The sequence below is a fragment of the Nicotiana attenuata genome, unplaced genomic scaffold (assembly GCF_001879085.1).
Source record: "Nicotiana attenuata strain UT unplaced genomic scaffold, NIATTr2, whole genome shotgun sequence".
NCBI classification, from domain to species: Eukaryota; Viridiplantae; Streptophyta; class Magnoliopsida; order Solanales; family Solanaceae; genus Nicotiana; species Nicotiana attenuata.
The window spans coordinates 156194-182260 of record NW_017672099.1 but is presented as its reverse complement, the minus strand read 5'-3'; the positions used below and the strand labels follow the sequence as shown (position 1 = coordinate 182260).

The following is a 26067-nucleotide window of genomic DNA, read 5'->3' as shown; positions in this document are numbered from 1 at the left end:
ATAGTTGTTGCCCACAATCAAGATGTCTTGCCAACACTCAAGACACCTTGCCCGGCTGACTTGCCTAAGTCCATGCACTAACTTAGACACACCTTCAGCTCCGCACATGTCTTGCCAACACCCGCACAAGCCCATGCCAAGGGGCAATGTACAAGCCCTTGACATAGATTCTGCGCGACATCCGTCATGTCTCAATATTAGGGGCTAACAGTACGTAATTGACTCTTTGCTAACTAACTTAATATAACTTGAAAAGACTAAGACCCTTTTGAAAACAGTATAATGTCAAGAAAGCGCAATAAAAACAATATTCCATTTCCTTCTAATTGAATAATTTTATTAGTGGAATATCATCGGTATGTCCAACTTAAACTCATTATTTTCGATCCAAACGGTATCTAAGAGATGAACAATCGAATTACATAAACACTTCACTGTGGAAGAGTCATCAAAGATCAATCCACATTTCTAATCAAGCAGTTGATCTTACAACAACACCGGTCTATAAGAAAAGCTTCTATCTTACATTTCCCTAACGGATACTCAAACGAAATGGACATATCATTACATCCTTTGGCTGCTCAGGCCTCTACTATATCTCTGTGTAGTTTCTGCACAGCGCCAGTAGATGCACAGGCCACGTCAAATAGTTACACCAAATTTCATCAGTTGAGTGGCGCGATGGGCATGAATTAGGTACTACTCTATAATTGTTACAAAAAGGAAAAACAAACTCAACATGGTAATGTACTTGCGATTCCTAGAAATCTTGGGATTCAAGTTCGGGCTTTGACGGGTATTCAAGACCATGAAGGGCGGGTATCCTTCTTAAATCTTCTTCTGAGTATGCTGGGATGAACCAATACCGCTTGTCTAGGCCAAAAACCTGATGCATAAAATTACAGATTAGAAGGGTGAAATGAGAAGGATATAGCATAGAACACAGATGAGGTAACACCACAAACTCAATAAGGGAACTCTAGCCAAAGAAGACATCAAACTACTGTACATGGACTCGAGCAGTCAGAAACACACAGGCTCACACCCTATGTTGGAAAACCTTGAGATTTGGTCCTTTCTAACAGTACTTGTTTTTGCTGCGTCCAACCCTTTCTTTTCAAGAAAAATATCATACCCTTGACATGCATTTGAATCATCCGAGGACCATAATGCATTCATTAAGTCCCACTACGAAAACAAGGGGTCATCACAGAGTACAAATTCCTGAAAACTTCTTGCTCCGGCTTCCTTAATTACAGAGTTAAATTTACTAGGAACCAGGGTTCTTATTCACTCCACGCTTTCCTATCTTAAAAGCACATGCATGCATCAATTCTATATCGGATTTTTCAGAATTTGATTAAAACCCAGGTAATATGCATGTGGGTCTATCCACGTCCTACGTTGGCGCTAACTGCTTCCTATTCCTATATAAAGAAGTATTCCTCTTTTCCCTCTTTTCAGTTATATGTATACATAAAATACCAATATGCAATTGAAAGTGTTTGACCCAGTTTCAAACACAGAGACTCCAAGAAACGGGAGAAAAATGGTTAGCTCCAGATTTCTTCTACAGGTTGAAACTATGCCCTTGATCTCGTACCTTTTTACACGAGTTTTGACTATAATTTAGTTCATATTGCTACATGAGATGCATCAATTTTCCTATTGCAACTTAGAACAACCACCATTGAAAACAAGGAAATGACAATCTCAATCTCTTCCAAAGTTAACTAACCTGTTCAAAGTTCCTCTTCCGACCAAGATCATAACGCCATTTTGGAGTGGTCTTCTTCTCATATGCCTGAAGCAAGACAGGTGTATTAGTGTGGCAAAGAATACTAACATCCCATCGGTAAAGTGGGCAAACGAACTGTGGAAACTACAAATTCAAATGTCTCAAAGTGACTCTTATTTCTCGAATGAATTTTCATATGTAATTTATTGAATTCCAAGAGAAGCACAAGCAGTGGCCTCAAAGGAGCAGTTGGCTCACGAGACCTAGAATTCAAATAAAAGAGTTTGAGCTGAAAAAAGCTTATCATCAGAAGATGTAAATAAGCCGTGGTCTCTTTGGGTTAACCCTGTAGTTTAGCCCCGCAGTTACTGTAAAGATATCTTCCACAATTTTTGTATGGTGTTTGAAGGGCCAACGTCAAAACCATTGGCAAGAGAAGGATTCTATGCACGCAGGCCACCTCTAGTAATAGGGAACCATAGTGATCAATAAGAAAACACTACGAATATATAATGAGAATGTTAAAAGATAACCAATTGTTTATTTTCTCTGCTATTCTTGCCAAGTCTGGCTGAGGAAGAGTTACAGGGTCATTTTGTCCCGTGGGAATCCACCACTTGATCCGGTAAAATCTAAGTTCTCGGTAAATTTGAGTTTAAGAAACCACATGTGGAAAAGCAAAATGAATGAGAAATCTCTCTACTTCAATTTTGTTTCTTTATTTTCGTGGGGTGGAGGAAATATGAAGAGTGTGACTTCCATGATTTTGCACGAAGGAAACTTTACAAGGTGGTCCAATCAAAACGAACCAAACTACACACACTTAGATAATTTTTTGAAAATGATAAAGTTCATACACACGCTTAGATAATTGATCTAGCAAGAACACCTTCCTAAACCCAAGACACAGAGAAACAACAAATTGTAGCAATAGTTTCCCCCTTACGATCAGAGAGCAGTTCGCCAGTTAAACATTCAACCAAAAGTAAGGAAGGTGTAATACCTCAATGGTTGTGGTATTACCAGCTACCAATGATATGTGCATGATCAGAAATCCCAATACACTCAAAGCAAAAGCAAGGTTGAAAACTGCAATGCACAAGAATGGAGTAAATTAATAGGAAATAATACGCCTAGGAAAAAATCATACGAGGGGAAGTTTGGGAAGCAGGGTTTCTACACCTTACCAAAAGCAAGGAAAGTGGTAGCGAGAGTGCTTGGAGTCCCAGGTATCTCTCCATCACTGAAGAATGCAATAAACTGCGGCAGTAATGCTAGCGTCACAACAGTGGTTTCAAGGAACGTGTAGAACTGCATCAAGAAAGGACGTAATTGGTTCGTGAAAAAAGGTTCAATAAAGAATTTATTGTCAAGAAATGCAACATCAATTATGGAAATGTATCTTCATCGAATATTGAAAATACAAATGTCAGTTGACAGGCATAACAGGCAAGACGATTGAAAATATTAACTCGAAATCACATGCAAGTCAATTGATAAATCGATTAAGCCTCAATCACAAACTAGTACGGGTCGGCTGCATCATGATATGACTATTTTTATGCTGCCCAACAACCTCCAAACCCCTCCTTTCTCCGGTCTTGGTACCATGTAAGCTCAGATAGGCAGAATTGTACACTAACATAAAGAAGAAACAAATTTTGTCAAAGAACAATGCTACACGCTACAGAAATTTCAAAATAAGTTCCTCACTGTGTTCCCAGCATGTTCAAATAAGATAGTGCTAATGGCCAAATCTTAATGCAATTTTAAGTGGTCTTGCAGCTAGTCATACTTGCACAGTTGCACGATTAGCTGCATAAAAGTACGGAGACATAAGTCGTAAATTAAGATCCTAGGATGATTGTGCTTAGGATCAAGAACTATGATTTTCAACTCGGATCATGAATGATAAAAAAAATACGGTCTTCAGCTCTTTCCTAGAGCCTGTTTAACATAAGGAGTTGGTATAAAATAAAATGTTTGAAGCTTTGTGGTGTACGATGTACCCGTTGAAATCCGGAAGGTGCAACTAGTATAACACCCAATACATTAAATTAAATAGAGAAAGGGCCTTAGCTATTAGAACAGAAGCTAACAACCAAGGCTGACGGCAATCAGTGCAGAAAAGCCGCCGAGAAATTTCATATTCGCTGGTACATATTCAATATTTTTTAGGATTGTGATAGTTAGAATCTTGCTAACAACTATACATGAATATTTTTCAACATTTAAGAATAATGAAACTTACCAGAAAAAGAAGGAAATACTTGTAGTTTAGTGCTCCAACACAATTGACAACCCATACACAATGATGGTCCATCTTTAGCACACACCTTCCACCTAAGCGCGCAAACATGCACAACTCAATCTCGAATGGAAAAAAAATAGAAACAAAAATCAACACAAACGTGCATAACAAGAACTCACAAACAGAACAGTGATGGCATCGAGGCGGTTTCAACTGGTTGCACTTTTTACAAAACCGTATTCTTGGGTTTGCTGGATCAGCTGGTGAAGCCCCAAATTCTGTTGCAGTTAATGGATCAGTGTCACCTCTTTCTTCATCCAGGACTGGATTCCAACTTTGAGGTACACTACCAGGATCCGTGAAAATGACAGAGAAGTAACTCCACAAAAGCATCACCAACTGCAATGATTAATGAACAACACATCCTTTAGCTACATACTACAAAGAATAGCTTACTGTGCATCCAGAGATTCCTTCAGCTTTCGTATAAACATAAAACAAGAAGAATACAGAATCTCTAAGAGGAGAGTAAGATTTTTCATTATGGGAAATGAATACTAGTTTCCCCACACTAAACCATCTGCTCCATTTGGAATCTGTAAATCTCACACATAACGGGGGGGCGGATTTATAGCCCAATATATGGGGCACGTGAACCCATTGTCTCTCCGCCAAATTAGGTACTTTGATGTACATATTTTCTTGAATTGATCTAATATTATCTGCTGGCAGACATGCTCCAATGAGGCTTAATAGTGCACTTCATTGAATGATGAGTTATTTAGCTCAAGGAGTAGGTATCAATTCCCACTTAATAATCTCTTTTTTCTCATTTCTTTATTGGTACAACCATATTATAAAAATCCTAGATCCCCTCTGCACATAACCCGACACTATCATCAATTCCTAACCAAGCTAAGAACAGTCATGTCAAATTCAAGTGTGCATGATGCATAAACATGTTTTCTAATATTCTCAAACACCTAACTTTTACAAAGATCCAAGAATAACACCAAAAAAGAATATTTTTCACAATTAATTCGCAAAACCCCACATATATCTAAATTCCTAGCAACCCATTAAAACAAATGATCAATCAGGAATCCCAATATAAGAAAAGTCAACAAATTTACCAAACAATGAAATACGGCAAGTACGGCAAGAGCGATAAAGGCATCAAGAATTCCACCACCACTGACGAGGGACGGGCCATAGTTGGTCAAAACGACGGCGTAGTATGTAACGCCCACAACGCCTAGGACCAACAAGATCATGATTGAGCCCAGCCCTCTTAGGGCCGTACAGAATCTAAATACGTTCCAAGCCATCACAGTTCCAGATCTATACATAATTTTAAATCCCTCAAGAAATAAATTTAAAAAAAAAGAATTATGCAAAATAAGAATCAAAGGGGTTCAAATTTATTTTGTTCTTGAGAGTGTTTATTTGATTAATTTGTTTGAAATTATTTTTTATGGGTTTATGGATTCCAAGCAGAGAAAGTGGAATCCATAGTTAAGGAGGAGTGAAATGCTGAGAAAGAAGAGAAACTCAGAAGCGGAAAGGGTAACATTGGAATTACAGCACCCATTGTATTGGGATGGTCAAGCTTGGCATATTTCCAACTCCTGCTGAAAAATGTACGAAGCCTAGAGTTTAATTATTTATTTAAATGAAATAAATAATTAATTAATAATTAGAAGGTTCTTTTTTCTTTGGTCATGGCTGACTGCAAAATCTAGAAGGTCCTTCTCATATTGGCGTTTATAAGGTGCATACATAAGGTTATTCTAAATAGATATGGACGATTTGATTTGATTCATTATCTTTCTATCTTACCTAGATTAAATTTTTTTACTTGAACAAAAATAAAATATCAGTGTAATTTAAACTTATAATGATATCGTTCAATTTGAAATATTTGTCATCTGGTCACTAAATTGATCTACTAAAGACAATTTATTTGAATTTTATTTGAGATGCGGGATTTTGGCAACATAACCAAATTCGTTGTTCTATTGAAGATGGTTTGGCTTTTATATAAAACATATGATTTTGGTAACATTTTAAAGGTAAATGAAATACGAAAATTTTAATTTATCATGTCTTATCCTTAATCTATAAACCAAAAGACTTGTTGCCTAACTTACTTAATAGCATTTTAATTGCATATGCTAAAAATAATAAAATCTTAATTGTCCTTAAGTGTAGCATGGAATATGATAACGACTTATAGATAAACAACTGATGGGACTGGTTGCCTTACTTCCTTAATTTGCAACTTGCTGATATGAAACAAATCGTTGTTTCATTAAGATATCCTTATCTTAATGAACGCGAAGTTGTACTGGTATTATGTTTGTGTATATTTGTATTTTATTAAGCGATAAGCGAAAAAAATTCATAGATATCTCTTGTTTGGTCGGCTACTCAATTTGCTGCTGTGTGATGTTGCATTTGCCTTCTTTATTTTGATTTCTTTTAACATTTTTTAACTTATTTATCTTCAACAAAAATAATAATTGCAATTTGACCAATTCACTCTTTTTAAAATTGTCTATGTTACTCCTCAACTTCAGATTAATCTTAATATCTTCTTAAAAGATAGTCCTCCAAAAATTAAGAAACCTAATTATTTACCTCGAAAATACGAGTAACAATTAAATTTGATTAGTGGTTTTAAAGATATGTGATTTAATTCAATACCAATTAATAATCAAGAAATATGAGGTAGAGATCAAAGATAGAAGTGAATCAAACTAATGTTACTCAGCAGTAATTACCTTGAGCTTAGTGACCTCGAGGTGGGCTTAGAACAATAAGAACAATTAAGCAAGAAAAGTAAAGTAAGAACAGTTGAGCTAAACGACAATGCTGATGAACAGTAGGCGAAAAGGTAGAAAGTATATTCTTTTCTCAATGAATAGATGATGTTACAAATGATTGTGGTACCCTTTATATAATAGGGGAATCCCTAAATAAGGTATATTTCTATTTGCAGTAAGGAATATTCTTGATACAGCTGTCTAACCGCCAAGTAAGGAATCGTACAATCCTATTCCGGGATTTGCGCCATGATTTTGGGGACGTGGCAGGAATCTAGCTTATTCTGTTATAAATTCATAACGGTACTGTTTTGGGGTCGAGCATACTTGGCCCCGGTATTCCTCGTACTCCTATCTCCGGGCATTGCACTCTGTCTTTGAGCTCGATTCTGGTCCACTGGTCTCGAACTCGACCTCACCCGAACTCGGGCCTATGATGGACCCTCGAGCCTATAAATCAGAGGCATATGATTTTGACCGTATACAGATAGTCCCCGCGTTTCTTAGAATAAGATGATAAGAAACGATTTGAACCTCGATTTTCCCGAGCCTCTTATGATGATGTCATGCCCGTGACGTAGGCGCTTTGAAGTGATCGAAAATGTCACGTCAGCACGCTTCCCCAAAACATCAAATGCGCGCCAGCACTGGTCGGCCACTAACGCCGCCGAACCGTCGTCGCCTTTCTATAAATATGAGGCTACTCTGTTGAACAAAGAACTGTACGCATTTCATCTTCATTTACTCTGATTCTTTCCCTTCTTTATTTCTTTCTCTAATCATCTGTTTCCATGGTTCGAACCTGCGACCTCCTGGTCGCATGGCAGCAACTTTACTAGTTACGCCAAGGCTCTCCTTTTCAAAGCTTCGACTCGAAACAACGAGAGAAGGGCGCAGAATCCTTCCCGCATCAGAAAATATGCGAACTTCACCTTGCCGCTCATCTCTCTTAACTTCAACCTAGTGTGACACTTCATTCCTTTTGCTTTCCATGAAGTGAGGTGGCACTATCATCTACTAACTTATGCATCCTACAACGTCCCAAGGATGAACATTCTTGGACCGTTGCTCGTGCATCTTGCAACCTTTTTTGGTTTTTCTTGTGATAGAAGGTGAAGCTACATCTTCTTGTCTTCCATTCTGGTCTTTTTCTTTTGCCGCTCTTTTTTAACGAATTATGGCCCAAAATTTTAACAGAATGCTCGATCCCCTCTGCTGGAAATATAGTTACATTTATCGAGGGTGCTCTGCCCTAAATTTCTTCAGGCACACAAACATTTCCAAAGATCAAAATGGGGTCCCCGGGAAGGAGTTTCCCAAAGATGCCGCTCTCGAGGACGTGGCCTTAAAAGTAGATTAGGTTCTTGGCTTTTGTATTTTGCTTCTTTGTTCCTGTGTAAGGATCCTTCGTGGATGTTGTAAATATATGTTGTAACCATCTCTTGAAAATATAAAAGGATCTCTTTGTCTCATTTTTGGCTCATGTTGGATTCCATTCCCTCTTTATTTGTGAAAAATTTGATTGTATAATTTTAGTGATTAGTCCGAATACCGGACTCAGAACATAATAAACCTTTAGATTTTTAATCGATCAATATAATACCCCTTAAGGTTTTGTTAATCCTCGAGCTAAGCTTAAATCAATTTAATGTGAGCTCGGAATAATGGGACTCTTGAGTCCGAGTTGAGTGAGAGCAAGGTCTCGAATTTGAAATAAAGTTAGCCCTTAGGTTTCGTAGGTAATCCCCGAATGAGAATTTTCTCAAACTCGGGTAGCCCTTGGGCTTAGTAGTCAAGTGAGCACTTGCTCGAACTCGAAATAAAGTTAGCCCTTAGGCTTTTTTATAGTCCCCGGGTGAGAATTTTCTCAAACTCGGGTAGCCCTTGGGCTTAGCAGTCGAGTAAGCACTTGCTCGAACTCGAAATAGGTCGATAAGAAACGAATTAATTTTTGACGCTTTGATCCTGATGCCAATCTCGTGACGTCAGCGGCTGAAGTGACTGAAAGGTTGCTTTTCGTGCGGTTCCCAAAGTCGTTAATTGGAGGCGACTGACGGTCGGCTTTTTGGCTTCCTCAGTACGCTTAAATGACCTCTATAAATAGATCAACTTCACAATCTTGCAAACTTTATTCTCATATTGTTCTCAAAGTATCATTAGCCCTTTCAACTTCTCTGAATTCTCCCTTCTCTTCTATTAGCTCTTACTTCATTATCAACATTCTCTATTTTCTTGAATTTCCGTATTATAATGGCTAAGACATCTAAATCGGTTCCCCAAAAAGAAAAAACTTCTTCATCTTCTCGATCAACCAAGAGTAAAGCGGTAGTGTCCCCTCGTATTGAGGAGTGCATTGCCCCGCCATGTGAAATAACATCCGATTTCAAGATCGAGAAACCTATATCAACACCAGGTCGATGCGAGCCCATGTCTCGATACGTCTGTTTGATAACTGAGGACGAGCTCGAGCAAGTAAAGAAGGACTGCAAGTGGGAGAACAAAGACGTAGTGATCCCTTCCCCGAGGAGGACATCACTACATATAATACGGGGTACTTAATCGTGTATACCTATCCATTCACGCTGGGCCCCGCAATTCCAGCTCAGGGTCCGATAGATCCAGTCATTCTTGACTTTTGTCGACGATACCAAGTGACGCTTGGCCAGATCTACCCTTCATTCTGGCAAATTGTTCATTTGATCAGATTCTTTTCAATTCAGGTCGAGGGGATGCCTTTCACCCTCGACCATCTGATCAGGCTGTACTGTCCTCGACTTTATCGAGGTGGCTTAATAAAACTGCAACGTCGATCCTTGAAATCTCTCTTCTCCAGTATCGATGAGGACAAAGACAGAGGGTGGATGAGCCGGTTTGTCCGAGTCAGGACCTCCGACCTGATTCTTGCTGATTGGATGTCGTTCCCCGAGGAGTGGAACATGAATCGTAAGTACATAGTAACTTTATACCCTGCTTTCTCTTCTTTTTCTCAGCTTTATCTTTTCTCTTGGTCTAACCCCTTTCTGATGGCACAGCTACTGCTTGGTTTCCTGGTGCGGTCCCGGACCTTGAAGGCTGGGTCCGAAAGCTGAGTTCCACTTCCTTGTATTCGGAGCGTTGCTGGTGAGATTTGGCCAAGGGCCGATGAGAGGCTAAAAATCATGGTGAGTTCTCTTGTTTGTTTACTTGTACTTCTTTAGAGGAATACTTACTTCATTTTTGTGCAGGTCTCGGAGACGCCGTTGCTATGCGGCCGGCCCCGGCTGGTGAAGAAGAGATCCTGAATCCTTCTAAAGAAAAGAAAAGAAAAAGGGAATCACATGCAAATCCCTCGAAGCCCAAGAAAAGCGCGGCTCAAAAATCCAAGGCCGATATGGTGGCCTTATCTCCGGAAACGGCCCAACGCCTTCGGGATCAGGAGGAAGAAGAAGATGACAACTGCTTGTTGGTAGCTCGTAAAAGAGGAAACACCGGTGCTCCGAAGTCTGTCGAACCGGTGATGGTTGATGTGGTTCATTCTAGAGCCGAAGAGATCTCCGAGGGGAGTTCAAACAAAGTCCCCGCCATCAGGCAGAAAAAGGCACCTCGCCTAGGAGGCCATTTGGAGGGCGAGGCCGAGGGGCCCGATCCCGAGCCCCTTCAGATAGAAGAGAATGCCCCGAGTGGATTGCTTGGGGTAATCAATATGGATGACTCACCGCCTGGTCCCGAGTTCTCCGAGGGGCAAATCCGAGATGCTTAGAACATGAGATCTTCTGAAGTGGGGGCGAGCCACGAAGGGCATGACATCTTTCGAGAATTCCTCGCAGGGATTGAAGATGGCCCTGACCTAGATGCTTCTTTCATCTTTGATGAGGCTCGTCGACTCTTCAAACAAGTGAGTTTTCTGTCTTTCAAAATTACACCTGCGCTTTGTTCTTGCTGTCCTGAGTCTAACTTTCCCCCTTTTTATGAAGGCTGTGGTGCTCCATAAAAGGGCATTTTCCAAGTCTTGAGCTGATCTTGCTCGATGTGAGGCTGGGCTTAAGAAGATCTCGGAAGAGATGGACAGTCTTAAAACCCTCTATGTCAAGAAAGAAAAGGAAATCAGTGATCTTCGAGCCGAATTGGCAAAGGCTTGCCAACAACGAACTGAGCTTGCCAAAGAGGTAATATTCCCTATGAAGTTTTGTCATGGACTTGCTCGATCGGTCCTCTAACACTTTTGCTTTGCAGTTTCAACGGCCCGGGCCTAAATGGGCTAAACGGGCCGGGCTAAACGGGCCTGGGCTTAGCGGTCCCGGGCTCTGGCGGTCTCGGGCTTCGCGGTCCCGGGCTTCGTGGGCTCAACGGGTAGGACCAGCCCGTGACGGGCCTAAGCCCATATGGTCCTGGGCTAAATGGGCCGGGCTCGTGGGCTTAGCGGGCCTAACGGGCTTTTTTTATTTTCGGGCTTTTTTTTAATTTTTTTTATTTAAGGCAATTTCTTGTAAACCATATGTGTATGTATATATATAAATTGCTCTTATGCATGGCTATATAAATATATGTAGTATATATAATATAGAAATCTAATTATTAAAGTGTTTGACGAAAATGTAAAATAACAAATCAATAGTAAAACTAAATTGGCATGCATAATAAATTAATAACAAAGTACAACATGAAGCATACATACGTCTAATAATTTTAAAATAACACAAATTGTTGAAAAATCTTAAAGACGAATTTGCGGATAAATACCCTCAACACAATACTTTATATGCCTCCTTAAAATGCCTGTGGTACACCCTGAACGAAAATTTAAGACTTTTCCACAGTTCTTGCACTTTAATATTTGACCTTCTTCATTTTCTTCAAGCACTTCATAGTATTGCGAAACAAATAAGCGCACTCTTTCCGAACGAGGCATGATTTAACTTGAAAATTGAGATTGAGACTTGAAGTCTTGAAAATTGGAGATTGAGAGATTGAGAGAAATTTAGATTGAGAAATGAGTATTGAGTATTGAAATGAAGAAGAGGGAGGGGGGTACTTATAGTGTTAGAGAAGGTTAGTTTTGTAAATTGGAAAAAAAAACGGCTATTTGTGCAATTAATATGACCATTGGTGGTCATTGGGGGTGGGGCCCTCATTTTGAAAAATCTTGTTTTGTAGTATATATAGTACTACTTCTTCATGTAAATATAATATATATAGTATACTAGTATAGTATACTAGTATACTGTACTGTTATGTATATATATTCCCTTATGTATTTTCTTGTAGTATATATTGTATGTTATGTATATATATTATAGCTTATAAATAATTGCAAGTTAAAGACAAAAAAATATTGCAAAGAGATATTCAAGGGCATGTCTTATAATTTTTATTACCAAAAATTGCATATCTTTCTTAGTCTTCTTCCCCCCAATGGAATGAGCACAACAAGGTACTAATACCACCATTAAAAGGAAAAAAACTAAAGAAGATATGCCAAAGTACAAGTTACTCCATAACCTACATTGTATCTCTAACAAATCTCATAAATCCTTCAAGGTTCGGAGGAGGTTCCGTTGGTGGTGGCGGAAAAGAAGCTTGTTCATCACCGCTTCTGGGCGAAGCAGCATCCTCCGCAAGTTCCGCTATCATTTCTTCATAAGCTTCATCTATCTCCGGTTGTGATTCTGCAAGTCCAAAGTTTCTTCTTTCCGAGCGGATCCAATCTCTGAATAGTACTGACTTTTCCAAGCTCTCCCTCATAGACGCTCTATGATCACCTATTTGAAGTCTTGCTTGATTGAAAGCGCTCTCTGATGCAACTGTTGAAGCTTGAATAAATAAAATATCCCGAGTCATCCTTGCAAGAACCGGAAAATGTTTTTCCCTTGCCTTCCACCATTCCAAAAGATCAAAGGTGCCGTCTGGATTCTCCTTTTCAAGTCCCTGCGACAAATAAACTTGAAGCTCATTTAGATGTGAAGTCTCATCAAAATTATCACCTTGAGAAACCCTAAACTCCGTCCAAGATTTAAGTGTTTTTAGGCCCGCAACTCTTTTAGATGATTGTGAACTAGACGAAGTAGGGGTTGGAACATTTGGCCTAGCATGATCTAACGCAAGTTGATAAGTATTATAAATTGTTTGAGCATTTATTTTAATTGAGGCTTTTGCCTCTGCAAGTGTAGAAAATTCCTCAACTGAAAGATCTAAAGCCTTATAAATATTTTAGTACCAAAAGTGAGGACCTCCTAATTTCATTGTAGGATTTAACATTGCAGCAACACCATAAATAGGGGGGATAGGGAAAAAATATTTTTTAAACTTTTCTTTCATTGCATTTATAGCAAGTTTATAAATTTTCCCACCCTCCGAAAATTCAACAAACAAATCACATAGTGCTGCAATATAAACTAAACAAATTGAAATAGTAGGATAATATTGTCCAGAAAATGCATTTGTAGCAATTTGAAAATGTTCTAAAAAATCTATAAGAATTTTAACATTCGTCCAATCTTGATTTGTAAGGATTTCATCATCATCCTCACCACCAACACGAGCATTAAACGTTGCATTAATTGGGTTTCTATATTCATATGCAACTACTAAACTTTCGTACATATAATTCCATCTAGTTGGACAAGGTTTAGGAACCTTTCTTTCTCTAAGGCCAAATTCATCACATTTTTTAAAATACTCTCTAAGTCTACTTCTACGGTTTGAATAAAAAAGCCAATTAAGAGCCATTCTAACCTTTTCAATTTCTAAATTTAAAATTCTCATACCATCACCGACGATTAAATGGTAAATGTGACAAATACATCTCACATGGAAACAATTACTAAATGCAGGATTTAGTGTTGTTGTAAGTATGCCTATAGCACTAGTGTTACTAGAAGCATTATCCATAGAAATTGCCATTATTTTATCTCTAATGCAAAAATATCTACAAATATCTGCAACAGTGTTAGCAATAAACTTACCTGTGTGACGTGAATTAATTATTCTATACGCAATAATGCGTTTTTGCATTATCCACTCCTCGTCTATCAATGACTTGTAACAGTTAGATAATCACAGTCATTATTACTTCTACCAATATCAGTAGTAATAGAAATCCGATTAGTTATATGAGTAAATAAATACCGCAAATATTGTTCATATTCATGTTTATATTTATAAATATCGCTCTTAACTATTGCGCGAGACCAACCTTTATAAGTAGGATTAAAAACTTTTCTAATATAATGCACAAAATTAGGGTTAGAAGGAAAAGTATATGGTAAGCACATAACGGTAACCATCTTTGCTAATTCTTCACGATCTTTATTAGGATCGTAATATAAAATACCACCGGTCACAGTGTTTGAACTAGATTTGAACCTGTACTAGGGTTAACCGCAGTATCTACACTTGTCCCCTCTTGCTGCGCTTTCATTTGTAAATATTTAACTTTATCTCTAGGGTGTGTTTGTATGTGCCTAGCCAAACTACCCGTACCGCTACGGTCTCCAGTATATTTATGCGCCAGCAATTTCCCACAAGTTTTACACCTGCCCTTATTTTGTTCTTACTTGAGTAAAAAAATTCCAAACTAATGATGTTTCTAGGCGTTTAGAAGGTTGTCTATTAAAAGTAGGGGTTTCTACAGGTGGGTCGGGCGGGGCATCAGTTGGGTTATTAACAGGACTAGTAGGTGAATCATCTAAATCCGGTTGGGTTTCATTACATCCTCATTTTCCTCATCATTTTCTAAGATAGTTTGATTAGGATAAAGAGCATTCATAACTTCTTCATTTAATTGTTCACCTTGTGCAACAGTATGGCAAAAAATTTTTTTTTTTAGAAAAGAGCCGTTGGAACCCGTTAGGACCGTTAGGCCCGGTTGAACCGGCCCAGGACCGCCTGCCGTCCCGGGCTTAGCGGTCCCGGTCTCGTGGGCCTCACGCAAGAGACCAGCCCACCACGGGCTTTCTACACCATCAGGGACCGGCCCACCAGGACCGGCCCGCCGGGACCGTTTAGCCCGTTAAGACCGCGGGCCCGGTCCGGTCCCGGTCCCAGACCGGCCCACCATACAGCCTTAGGGTAGAGGTAAGGCATGGACATTCTTGCCTCCGAGAAAGAAACTCGTCGGGAGCAGCCGGCTTCACTCGAACATCAGCTTCAAAGTGCGAAGGAGGAGTGCCTGGCTCGAGGCCACGAAATTGAGGAGCTTAAAGCTGAGTCCGCTGCTGAGCTGACCAAGGCCAAATCTGATGCTGAGGCAATTATATCCTCATATCGAGCCGATGCTGAAGCGGCTAATGCTCGGGCAAAGGATATCTCTTCTGCGGCCAAGATTAAGTTATCAAGTGCACTTGGCCACGCTAGGCGACAGTCCCGGAGGGTAACCCTTGAGGTCGTACATGCTCGCGGCTTCGATCTCTCAGCCGATATTGAAAGGGCGAAGATTTTGGAAGAAGAGGTTGCCGCTCTGCTTTCTGATGAGGATGATTTAGCCAGCGACTCTGAGAGTGGAGGAGATGATGATGAAGTCCCCGAGGGTGAGGCTCTCGAAGACGCGGCTCCTGAAGATGCGGCTACCGAAGATGTGACCCCGAAGTAGGTTTAGGTTTCCTTATTTTGTTTTCGTGCAAGTATCCCTTGTGTAAGTATCTTTTGTAATCATCTTTTGGAAATACAAGAGGAACTTTTTATCTCATTTTTGACTTGTGCTGGATTTCATATTGTCTTTATTTATGGAATACTTCGATTGTATAACTTGAATGATTGGTCCGAGAATTAGTTTGGACTCAGGATATAATAAACCCTTAGGTCTTTATCGATAGATATAATAATCCTCGAGCTAAGTTTAAATCGATTTGATATGAGCTCGGGATATCGTGACTCTTGAGTCCGACTCGAGTGAGAACGAAGTCTCTAACTATATGTTTTTGGCCCTTAAGCCTTTCAAAGTTGGCCCTTAGGCTCTTTTATATCGGCCCTTAGGCTCTTTAAGTTGGCCCTTAGGCTCTTTAAGTTGGGCCAATTCGGCCTCTAGAATGGCTAATAATTTTTCTCTCTTTTCGGCTAAAAGACTTAGTGAAAATTTAATTATGCCTTAGCATGTTTTTTTTGTAACCATTGGGTTTTTCGAAGGATCGGAACCTTATTGATAGTTTGTTTGTGTAAACATAATCGAATACCTCTTGAGGTTTTTTCGAAGGATGATGTTATCGAAGCCTTTAGATTATTCGAGGGCTGAATTTATCGAAGCCCTTTAAATTATTCGAGGGCTGAATTTATCGAAGCCCATTATATTTTGCTTTTGCCGAGGGTAGCTTGATTTAATCGGTTTTTACAAAGTGTTTGAAGGCCTTTGATTTATAGCGGAAGTCGGACGTCTCCGAGCCGCATTATTTAGGCCGTAGCCTTTTTACATTACCGTAGTCTTTAATATGGTCGTAGCCTTCTGGTATGTCACTTGGACTTGTTTCCCGATAACTTTTCGAACTTGTTTGAAAAGTTAGTCCCCGAGTATATTGGCCTTGGCCTTTGTTTCGAGGGAATGCCTTTTTGAGGTCTTATGAGTCCGAGTTTTTGGTGACTCGAATGTATTGACTATCGATGACAGTCCCCGAGTATTCGGGGGTGCTTTTATGCTTTGGCTCTTGAGCCGTTTCCCGTAGGATTATAAGTGTAGAGCTCGTATAATAGTAGATTTCTTTGAGACACAAAGTGTTTTTGATATAAACAGAATTCTTCTTCAAGTAATTTGATACATACGTACATGTTTTGCCGTCGGGGCTCGACTATTCTATATGGACACGGTCCATCTGACTGTTTGGCCCGTTACAAAGTTTTCCTATCGAGGCCCTCTTAGGCGTGAAGTATTTTCCTTGAAAATATAACCTCCGAGGGTGATGCCCCCCAGTATTCGAGGTTGATTGAAAAGAAGCCTTGGATACTGTTGAGTTCTCCTTAGGTAGCACATAATTGTTGCCTCTTTAAAAACCTTGTCGGTAAAACCCATTTGGGACAAAATCCGATCTAAGGTAAAAAGAGTGCAACGCATGCTTTAAAACCTAAGGCCTTCGTGTAAAAAGGGTGTCTTCGAGATCGCATGCCTTCGATAGCTTCGATCAAAAATCTGTAACAAGTTAGTTTTAAACTCAAATGTACGAAAGGATAAAATCATACCTTAGCAGTAGTATCATTTGAGTAATGATATGTTCCAATTGTTTGGCAGTTGTTCACCTTCCATTGTGCTAAGTTTGTAAGATCCTTTACCGACAACTCCGAGGACTCGGTACGGTCCTTCCCAGTTTGGGCCTAGTTTCCCTTCATTAGGGTCTCGAGTATTGAGGGTGACCTTTCGTAGAACTAAGTCCCGATTCCAAAGTGTCGAAGGTTCGTCCTTCTATTGTAGTATCTTTCGATCCTTTGCTTATGCGCGGCCATCCGAACAAGCGTTGCTTTCGCTTTTCATCTAACAACTCGAGGCTAGCATTCATGGCCTCGTGATTTGTCTCCTCCGATGCATGTCAAAACCTAGCACTGGGTTCTCCGACCTCGGCGGGGACGACGGCCTCGGAGCCATATACTAGAGAAAATGGGGTTGCCCCTGTGCTAGACTTCGATGTTGTCCGATATGCCCAAAGAACTTCGGGTAAAACTTCTCTCCATTTTCCCTTTGCATCGTCTAACCTTTTCTTCAGGTTTAGAATGATAGTTTTGTTTGTTGACTCGGCTTGTCCATTTCCGGTCGGGTGGTACGGTGTTGATAAAATCCTCTTTATTTTATGTGCTTCGAAGAACTCCGTTACCTTGCTGCCGATGAATTGCTTTCCATTGTCACATACAATCTCGACAGGTATCCCGAATCGGCATATGATGTGGTCCCAGATAAAGTCAATGACTTCTTTTTCTCAGACCTTCTCGAAGGCATGTGCTTCCACCCACTTAGAAAAATAATTAGTAATAAACAAAATAAATTTAGCTTTACCTGGGGCCGTTGGTAGAGGGCCGACTATATCCATCCCCCATTTCATAAAAGGCCACGAGGATAGGACCGAATGGAGTTGTTCTCCGGGCTGATGGATCATTGGTGCAAATCATTGACACTTATCACATTTTTTGACAAATCCCTTAGTATCTTTTTCCATGTTATCACAGTAGTAACCTGCTCTGATAATTTTGCGGACCAAATATTCGGCACCGGAATGGTTCCCACAAGTGCCTTCATGGATTTCTTGTAGAACAAAATCGGTGTCCACTGGCCCCAAGCATACCGCCAACGGTCCATCGAATGTTCTTCGGTACAATGTTCCATCTTCATCTAATGCAAACCTAGCAGCCTTGGCTCGTAGGTCCCTCGATTCTTTGTGGTCCAACGGGAGTTTTCCACTCTTCAGATAGTCGAAATACTTATTCCTCCAGTCCCACGTTAAACTCGTTGAATTTATCTCGGCATGACCCTCTTTAACCACATACCTCGATAATTGGATGACAGTCCCCGGGACGATGTCGTCTTCTTCGACCGATGATCCCAGATTAGCAAGTGCATTGGCTTCGCTATTTTGCTCTCGGGGCACATGATCCAGAGTCCACTCCTTGAAGCGGTGCAAAGTTACCTGTAGTTTATCCAAGTACCGTTGCATTCTATCCTCTCGAACCTTGAAACTTTTGTTCACTTGGTTTACCACCATTAGAGAATCGCACTTGGCCTCGATGACTTCCGCTCCCAAGCTTTTAGCTAGCTCGAGACCTGCAATCATGGCCTCATGCTCGGCCTCATTGTTAGTTAATCTTGGAGTTTTGATAGAATGCCTAATGATATCACCCGTGGGCGGCTTCAATACAATGCCAAGCCCGGACCCCTTTACATTCGAGGCACCATCTGTGAAAAGGGTCCATACCCCCGATGTTGTACCCAAGCTTAGCAGGAGTTCTTTCTCCACTTCGAGTACGAGGGTCGGCGTAAAATCGGCCCCGAAGTCAGCTAGGATTTGAGACTTGATGGCCGTTCGGGGTTGATATTCGATATTGTACCCGCAAAGTTCGACGGCCCATTTGGCCAATCGGCCCGATAGCTCGGGCTTATGCAAAATGTTTCGAAGGGGGTAAGTGGTTAAAACACATATAGGATGGCATTGAAAATATGGCTTTAGCTTTCTAGATGCGCTTATCAGTGCAAGTGCTAATTTCTCTAAGTGAGGGTATCTAGTTTCAGCATCTCCTAAGGTTCGGCTTACATAATAAACAGGAAATTGCGTACCTTGCTCTTCTCGAACTAGTACCCCACTTAGCGCTATCTCGGACACTGCCAAGTATAGGCAAAGTTTTTCATCTACCTTCGGGGTGTGAAGAAAAGGAAGGCTCGATAAGTATCGTTTCAACTCTTCTAAGGCTTGCTGACATTCCGGGGTCCATGCGAAATCCTTTTTCTTTTTGAGCAAGGAAAAGAACCGGTGACTCCGATCCGACGACCTCGAAATGAATCGACCCAGAGAAACTATTCGCCCTGTTAGCCTTTGCACGACCTTCACACTATCCACGATCGTGATATCTTCAATAGCCTTGATTTTATCGGAGTTGATTTCGATACCCCGATTTGACACCATGAAGCCGAGCAACTTACCCGAGCCAACTCCGAAGGCACATTTCTCCGAGTTAAGCTTCATGTTGTATTTCCTCAAAATTGCAAATGTTTCCTGCAAATGAACTAAATGGTCCTTTACGCGTAGGGATTTAACCAAAATATCATCAATATAGACTTCCATTATTTTACCTATTTGTTCTTCTAACATTTTGTTAACTAGGCATTGGTATGTGGCTCCTGCATTCTTTAGCACGAAGGACATTACGTTGTAACAATAAGTTCCAAATTTAGTAATAAATGATGTCTTTTCCTGGTCCTCCAGGTTCATCTGAATCTAATTGTACCCGGAGTAGGCATCGAGAAAAGTTAGGGTCTCGTGTCCAGCCGTGGCATCGATCATATGGTCGATGTTTGGCAAAAGGGAAAGAATCTTTTGGACATGCTTTATTCAAGTCCTTATAATCTACGTACATTCTAAGTTTGTTTTCTTTTTTAGGAACTACAACTACGTTGGCTAACCACTCGGGGTACTTTACCTCCTAAATAGATCCTATTTTAAGAAGTTTGGTTACCTCGTCTTTTATGAAAGCATGCTTTACCTCGGATTGAGGCCTCCTTTTTTGCTTCACCGGTTTGAACCTGGGATCAGTGCTTAGCCGATGCGTGGTGATTTCCGGTGGAATCCCTATCACATTTAAATGGGACAAGCAAAGCAATCCATATTATCAATAAGAAATTGAATGAGTTTTTTCCTGAGTTCGGTTGTATTTGGAGTTTTATTCTGACTCTGAAGTTTAGCGATGGCGATGTGCTGAGCTTGCAGCATCTCCAATATCACTTGGAGGCTGACTCCCCCATCTCCCATTCCTTGTGTTCTTTGGCCACCGGATCGGGCTTCCCTGTGTATATTTCCTTCGGGGTCCGCGCCTAGATCTGCATTCAAAGCGATGTGCGAACTAACATCAACTGGTTCCACATTTGGCACTTTCCCTAGGTTTATCGGTGGTACATCGACCCCTGCGTTGCTGTTTTCTCCAAGACCTTCGTTGTCATGAATGGGTGCGTTTTGTGAGCTAGACATGTTTCAGCGTGAGAATCAAAAAATCTTGACAAGAAAAAAGTGTAAAAACAACGTGTGTAATGAGAATTAGTAAAAAAATAATCACTATTATCTTTGGCCCCACGGTGGGCGCCAAAGTGTTTACCTCGAAAATACGAGTAACAATTAAATTTGATTAGTGGTTTCAAAGATATGTGATTTAATTCAATACCAATTAATAATCAAGAAATATGAGGTAGAGATGAAAGATAGAAGTGAATCAAACCAATGTTACTCAGCAGTAGTGACATCGAGCTTAGTGACCTCGAGGTGGGCTTAGAACAATAAGAACAATTAAGCAAGAAAAGTAAAGTAAGAACAGTTAGCTAAAGGACAATGCTGATGAATAGTAGGCGAAAAGATAGAGAGTATATTCTTTTCTCAATGATAAGATGATGTTACAAATGATTGGGGTCCCCTTTATATAATAGGGAAATCCCTAAATAAGGTATATTTCTATTTACAATAAGGAATATTCTTGATACACCTGTCTAACTGCCTAGTACAGAATCGTACAATCCTATTCCGGTATTTGCGCCATGATTTTGGGGACGTGGCAGGAATCTAGCTCATTCTGTTACAAATTCATAACGGTACTATTTCGGGGTCGAGCATACTTGGCCCCGGTATTCCTCGTACTCCTATCTCCGGGCATTGCATTCTGTCTTTGAGCTCGATACTGGTCCACTGGTCTCGAACTCGACCTCACCCGAACTCGGGCCTATGACGGACCCTCGAGCCTATAAATAAGGCTGTATTGTAGTCCGGGCCTAGACCGGGACCGGCCCGGGCCCGCGAGCCCACATGGGCTTTGGGCTAAACGGGCTGGCCCGTATGGTCCGAGCCCAAGCGGTCCTAGGAGCCCACTGTGGGCCAGTCCAGCATGGAGGGACCGCGAGCCCGGGACCGTTTAGCCCGGGACCGCCTGGCGGGCCTGGGCCGGTTCAACCGGGCCCAACGGCTATTTTTCAAAAAAAAATTTTTTTTTAAAAATTGGCCAACGGTTGGAAGTTTAAAAACTAGCCTTTGGCCTGCCACTTTAGCCGTTTGGCTTTTTAGAAAATAGCCATTTGTCCCTCAAACTTTGTTTTAACCCCAAACTTTTTATAATTACACTTTTTCCCTATTCTCAACTATAAATACCCCCTCATTCTTTCATTTTTACTCACAAAATCATCAATCTCTCTCTAATTTTCTTCTATAATTGCTTACTTTATTATTGCAATTTGTGAAAAATTGTGAAGTTGGTGAATTGAAGTATTCAAGTCTTCAAGTCTTCAACGATATACAATTTTCAAGAAGTTGTTCGTCAATTCGGTAAACTCGTTACAACTCTTAAGTTTTAATATTATAGTTTTGTTTGTTTTAGTTTATATAATTATAATTAATATGGCATTTTCTTTGAAAAAAATGTTTGGTGATAAGGGAAAATCTAAAATTGGTGAATCTAGTGGCCAAGCTACTACTCCTCCCCCGGCTCCCTAACCCAGACCTGTTACCCATCCTCCTCCACCTATTATTCTTGATAGTGATAACCCTTATTTTCAATTTACCGATAGTCAATTTTACCATGATATTGCACCAGGTCAACAATTAAATGATGAATACATGAATACTCTTTATGGTAATCCAACTATCGATGAAAATGATGAGGAAAATGATGATTTAGATGAAACGCAACAGGATTTAGATGATACACCTACTAGTCATGTTGTTAACCCAACTGATAATAATCCAAATGATGCCCCGCCTGACCCTCCTGTAGTAACCCCTACTTTTAATAGACAACCTTCTAGACGGTGCGAAACATCTCTTGTTTGGCACTTTTTTATTCAACTAAGAGATCAAAATAAGGGTAAGTGTAAAACTTGTGGGACTTTGATGGCTCATAAATTTACTGGAGACCGTAGCGGTATGGGTAGTTTGACTAGACACATAAAGACACACCCTAAAGATAAAGCTAGATTTCTTCAAATGAAAGTTGCGCAAGAGGGGACAAGTGTAGGTACTCAGATTAACCCTAGTACCGAGTCAAATCTAGTTCAACCGGGAGTTAACACTGTTACCGATGGCATCTTATATTACGATCCAAATAAAGATCGTGAAGAATTGGCAAAATGGTTACTGTTATGTGCTTACACTATAGTTTTCCTTCTAACCCTCACTTTGTGCATTATATTAGAAGAGTTTTTAATCCTACTTATAAAGGATGGCCTCGCAAAACCGTAAAGAGCGATATTTATAAATATAAACATGAATATGAACAATATTTGCGCTATTTGTTTACTCATATAAATTGTCGCGTTGCTATTAATACTGATATTGGTAGAATTGGTAATGACTGTGATTATCTTACTGTTACCACTCATTGGATTGATGAGGAATGGAAAATGCAAAAGCGCATTATTGCTTATAGAATAATTAATTCACGTCACACAGGTAAGTTTATTGCTAATACAGTTGCAGATATTTGTAGATATTTTTGCATTAGAGATAAAATAATGTCAGTTTCAATGGATAATGCTTCTAGTAACACTAATGCTATAGGCTTGCTTACAACTACACTAAATCCTACATTTAGTAATATTTTCCAGATGTATTTGTCATATTTACCATTTAATCGTCGGTGATGGTATGAAAATTTTAAATATTGAAATTGAAAAGGTTAAAATGGCTCTTAATTGGCTTTTTTATTCAAACCGTAGAAGTAGACTTAGAGAATATTTTAAAAAATGTGATGAATTTGGCCTTAGAGAAAGAAAGGTTCCTAAACCTTGTCCGACTAGATGGAATTACATGTATGAAAGTTTAGTTGTTGCATATGAATATAGAAACCCAATAAACGAAACGTTTAATGCTCATGTTGGTGGTGATGATGATGATGATGATGATGAGTACCTTACAAATCAGGATTGGACTAATGTTAAAATTCTTGTAGAATTTTTAGAACAATTTCATGTTGCTACAAATGAATTATCCGGGCAATATTATCCTACTATTTCTAACTGTTTAGTTTATATTGCAGCACTTGCAGATTTGTTTACTCAATTTTCAGAGGGTGGGGTAATTTATCATCTTGCTATTGATTCTATGAAGGATAAGTTTAAAAAATATTTTTTCCCTATCCCCCCCCTATTTATGGTGTTGCTGCCATGTTAAATCCTACCATGAAATTAGGAGGTCCTCACTTTTGGTATACAAATATTTATAAGGCTTTATCACTTTCAGATGAGGAATTTGCTACACTTGCAGATGCAAAAGCCTCAATTAAAATAAATGCTCAAACAATTTATAATGCTTATCAACTTGCCTTAGATCATGCTAGACCAAATGTTCCAACTCCTACTTCGTCTAGTTCGCAATCATCTAAAAGAACTGCGGGCCTAAAAGTACTTAGTTCTTGGACGGGGTTCAGGGGTTCTCAAGGTGATAATATTGGTGATAGTTCACAACTAAATGAGCTTCAAGTTTATTTGTCGCAGGGACTTGAATCAGAGAATCCCGACGGCTCCTTGGATGTTTTGGAATGGTGGAAGGACAAAGAAAAACACTATCCGGTTCTTTCAAGGATGGCTCGAGATATTTTAAGTATTCAAGCTTCAACAGTGGCATCGGAGAGCGCTTTCAGTCAAGCGAGACTTCAAATCGGTGATCATAGAGCGTCTATGAGGGAGAGCTTGGAAAAATCAGTACTCTTTAGAGATTGGATCCGTTCGGAAATTCCTCCGAACCTTGAAGGATTTATGAAATTTGTTAGAGATAATATGTAGACTAATATGTAACTTGTATTTTGGCACATCTTCATTAGTTTTTTTTCCTTTTAATGGTGGTATTAGCACCTTGTTGTGCTCATTCCATCAGGGGGAAGACTAAGAAAGATATTGCCATTTTTTGTTAGTGTCATAATAATAAAAATTATAAGGCATTCCCTTGAATATTTCTTTACAATTTTTTGTGTTTAAATTTGAATTAGAATATTTAAGTCACAGTTATATAATATAATTTACAAGAAATTACCTTAGATAAAAAAATAGCTCGGAACACTTAGGCCCGTTAAGGCCCGTGGGCCCGGTCCACTTAGCCCGGGCCCATGTGGGCTTAGGCCCACAGTGGGCCGGTTCCACCCTCCAGGACAGTAAAGCCCGGGACCGTTTGGCCCGGGACCGCTTGGGCCCGGCCCGCCAGAGCCCGGGACCGTTTGGCCCGGCCGGGGCTCGGACCACATAGCAGCCTTACCTATAAATTGGAGGCATATGATTTTGGTCGTGTACACTAATGTCTGCTTAATATTTGAATGTATCCTTCTGAACTTTACTGCCAAACTCTGAATTTGATGTATTTTTGGGGGACAATGTAACAAAGAACTAAGTCTGGATGGCTATTATTATTTGAGGAGTCAAATAATTTAGTGTCAAATAATACTTATTATACCTACCAACAAGGGATGTGGTGGAGTGGCAAAAACTCCTTCATCCTTAATCAGAGGTCTCAGGTTCGAATCCCTGGGTATGTAGTTGCCTTTGCTAGGGAGCGACCCTATGTGAGACTTACCGACGCGGATCCGAATTTAGTCAGACCCAATATAAATACCGAATACCGGAGGGAAACCAATTTTTTTTATATTATATCTATGACGTATAGCATGGAACACGACCTAAATAGTTAATACTATTACTATATTCCACTTTTTGTGACACCTATTATTCTTTGACCATATTTTTTTAATAAATATTTTAAATTGTTAACTATTGTGATTTGTCGTATTTATTTATGTAGTTTCAAAATATGTACATCTTATACAAAAATTTAAAAAATTATATTTAAATTTACACTAAAAGTTAGTTAGTTTAATTCTCGTATTTCGAAAAGGTTTACATAAACTGAAATGGAAGGAGTAATATACTACTCCCTCTCTTCCAGTTTATGTGAACCTATTTCCTTTTTGGTCTGTTCCAAAAAGAATGATCTCTTTCTAAATTTGGTAATAATTTAGCTTAAACTTACAATTCTACCCTTAATGAGAAGCTTTTAAAACCACACAAATACTCTGGGCCCCTTTTTGACTTGTTTAGGACCACAAATTCCAAAATTCCTCATTTTTTCTTAAACTCCGTGCCCAGTCAAACAGGTTCACATAAATTGGAACGGAGGGAGTATAACAATTTCATAAATTTATGAAGAAACAACTGATGGTAACTTATTCGTATGGAGCAAGTTGTTGTACTAATAAATTATCTTTTTTTTTTTCCTACTATGACCATTTAATAATTACACACGAGATGAACAAGAAACAAAACCTAGACTAATTAATCATTAGTTTCCTACCAGGCTTTAGATGCATAAATAAGGAGAGGAAGAGATAAAGAAGAAGAGAGATGGAAGGCAAATAGAAGGAGAGAGTATGTGTAACAGGAGGAACAGGATTTCTTGGATCATGGCTCATCTTCAGGCTTCTTCAACTTGGCTACTCAGTCAACACCACCATTAGATCTTACCCAGGTTAATTACCTCCAAATTATCTTACCTTTATTACCTTTTTAGGACAAAAAAAACTCTAGGTCATTCAATTCTTTCAAATACTCAAATTGTCCCATAGATGTTACAATGGTGTAT

At 39.6% G+C, this 26067-nt stretch overlaps 1 protein-coding gene across 1 annotated transcript; it reads right to left on the bottom strand.

Annotated features, from left to right (window-relative positions):
* Positions 1-397: 397 nt before the first annotated feature.
* LOC109211813 (probable protein S-acyltransferase 14) lies at positions 398-5629 on the bottom strand. The gene is made up of 7 exons (XM_019375395.1): positions 5123-5629; positions 4169-4388; positions 3990-4081; positions 2926-3049; positions 2742-2827; positions 1739-1804; positions 398-886 (listed from the first exon to the last, which is right to left on the bottom strand). The coding sequence occupies exons 1-7, from the start codon at positions 5336-5338 to the stop codon at positions 761-763; spliced, it is 930 nt and encodes a 309-aa protein (XP_019230940.1). The 5' UTR covers positions 5339-5629; the 3' UTR covers positions 398-760.
* Between the last annotated feature and the right edge of the window lie 20438 nt (positions 5630-26067).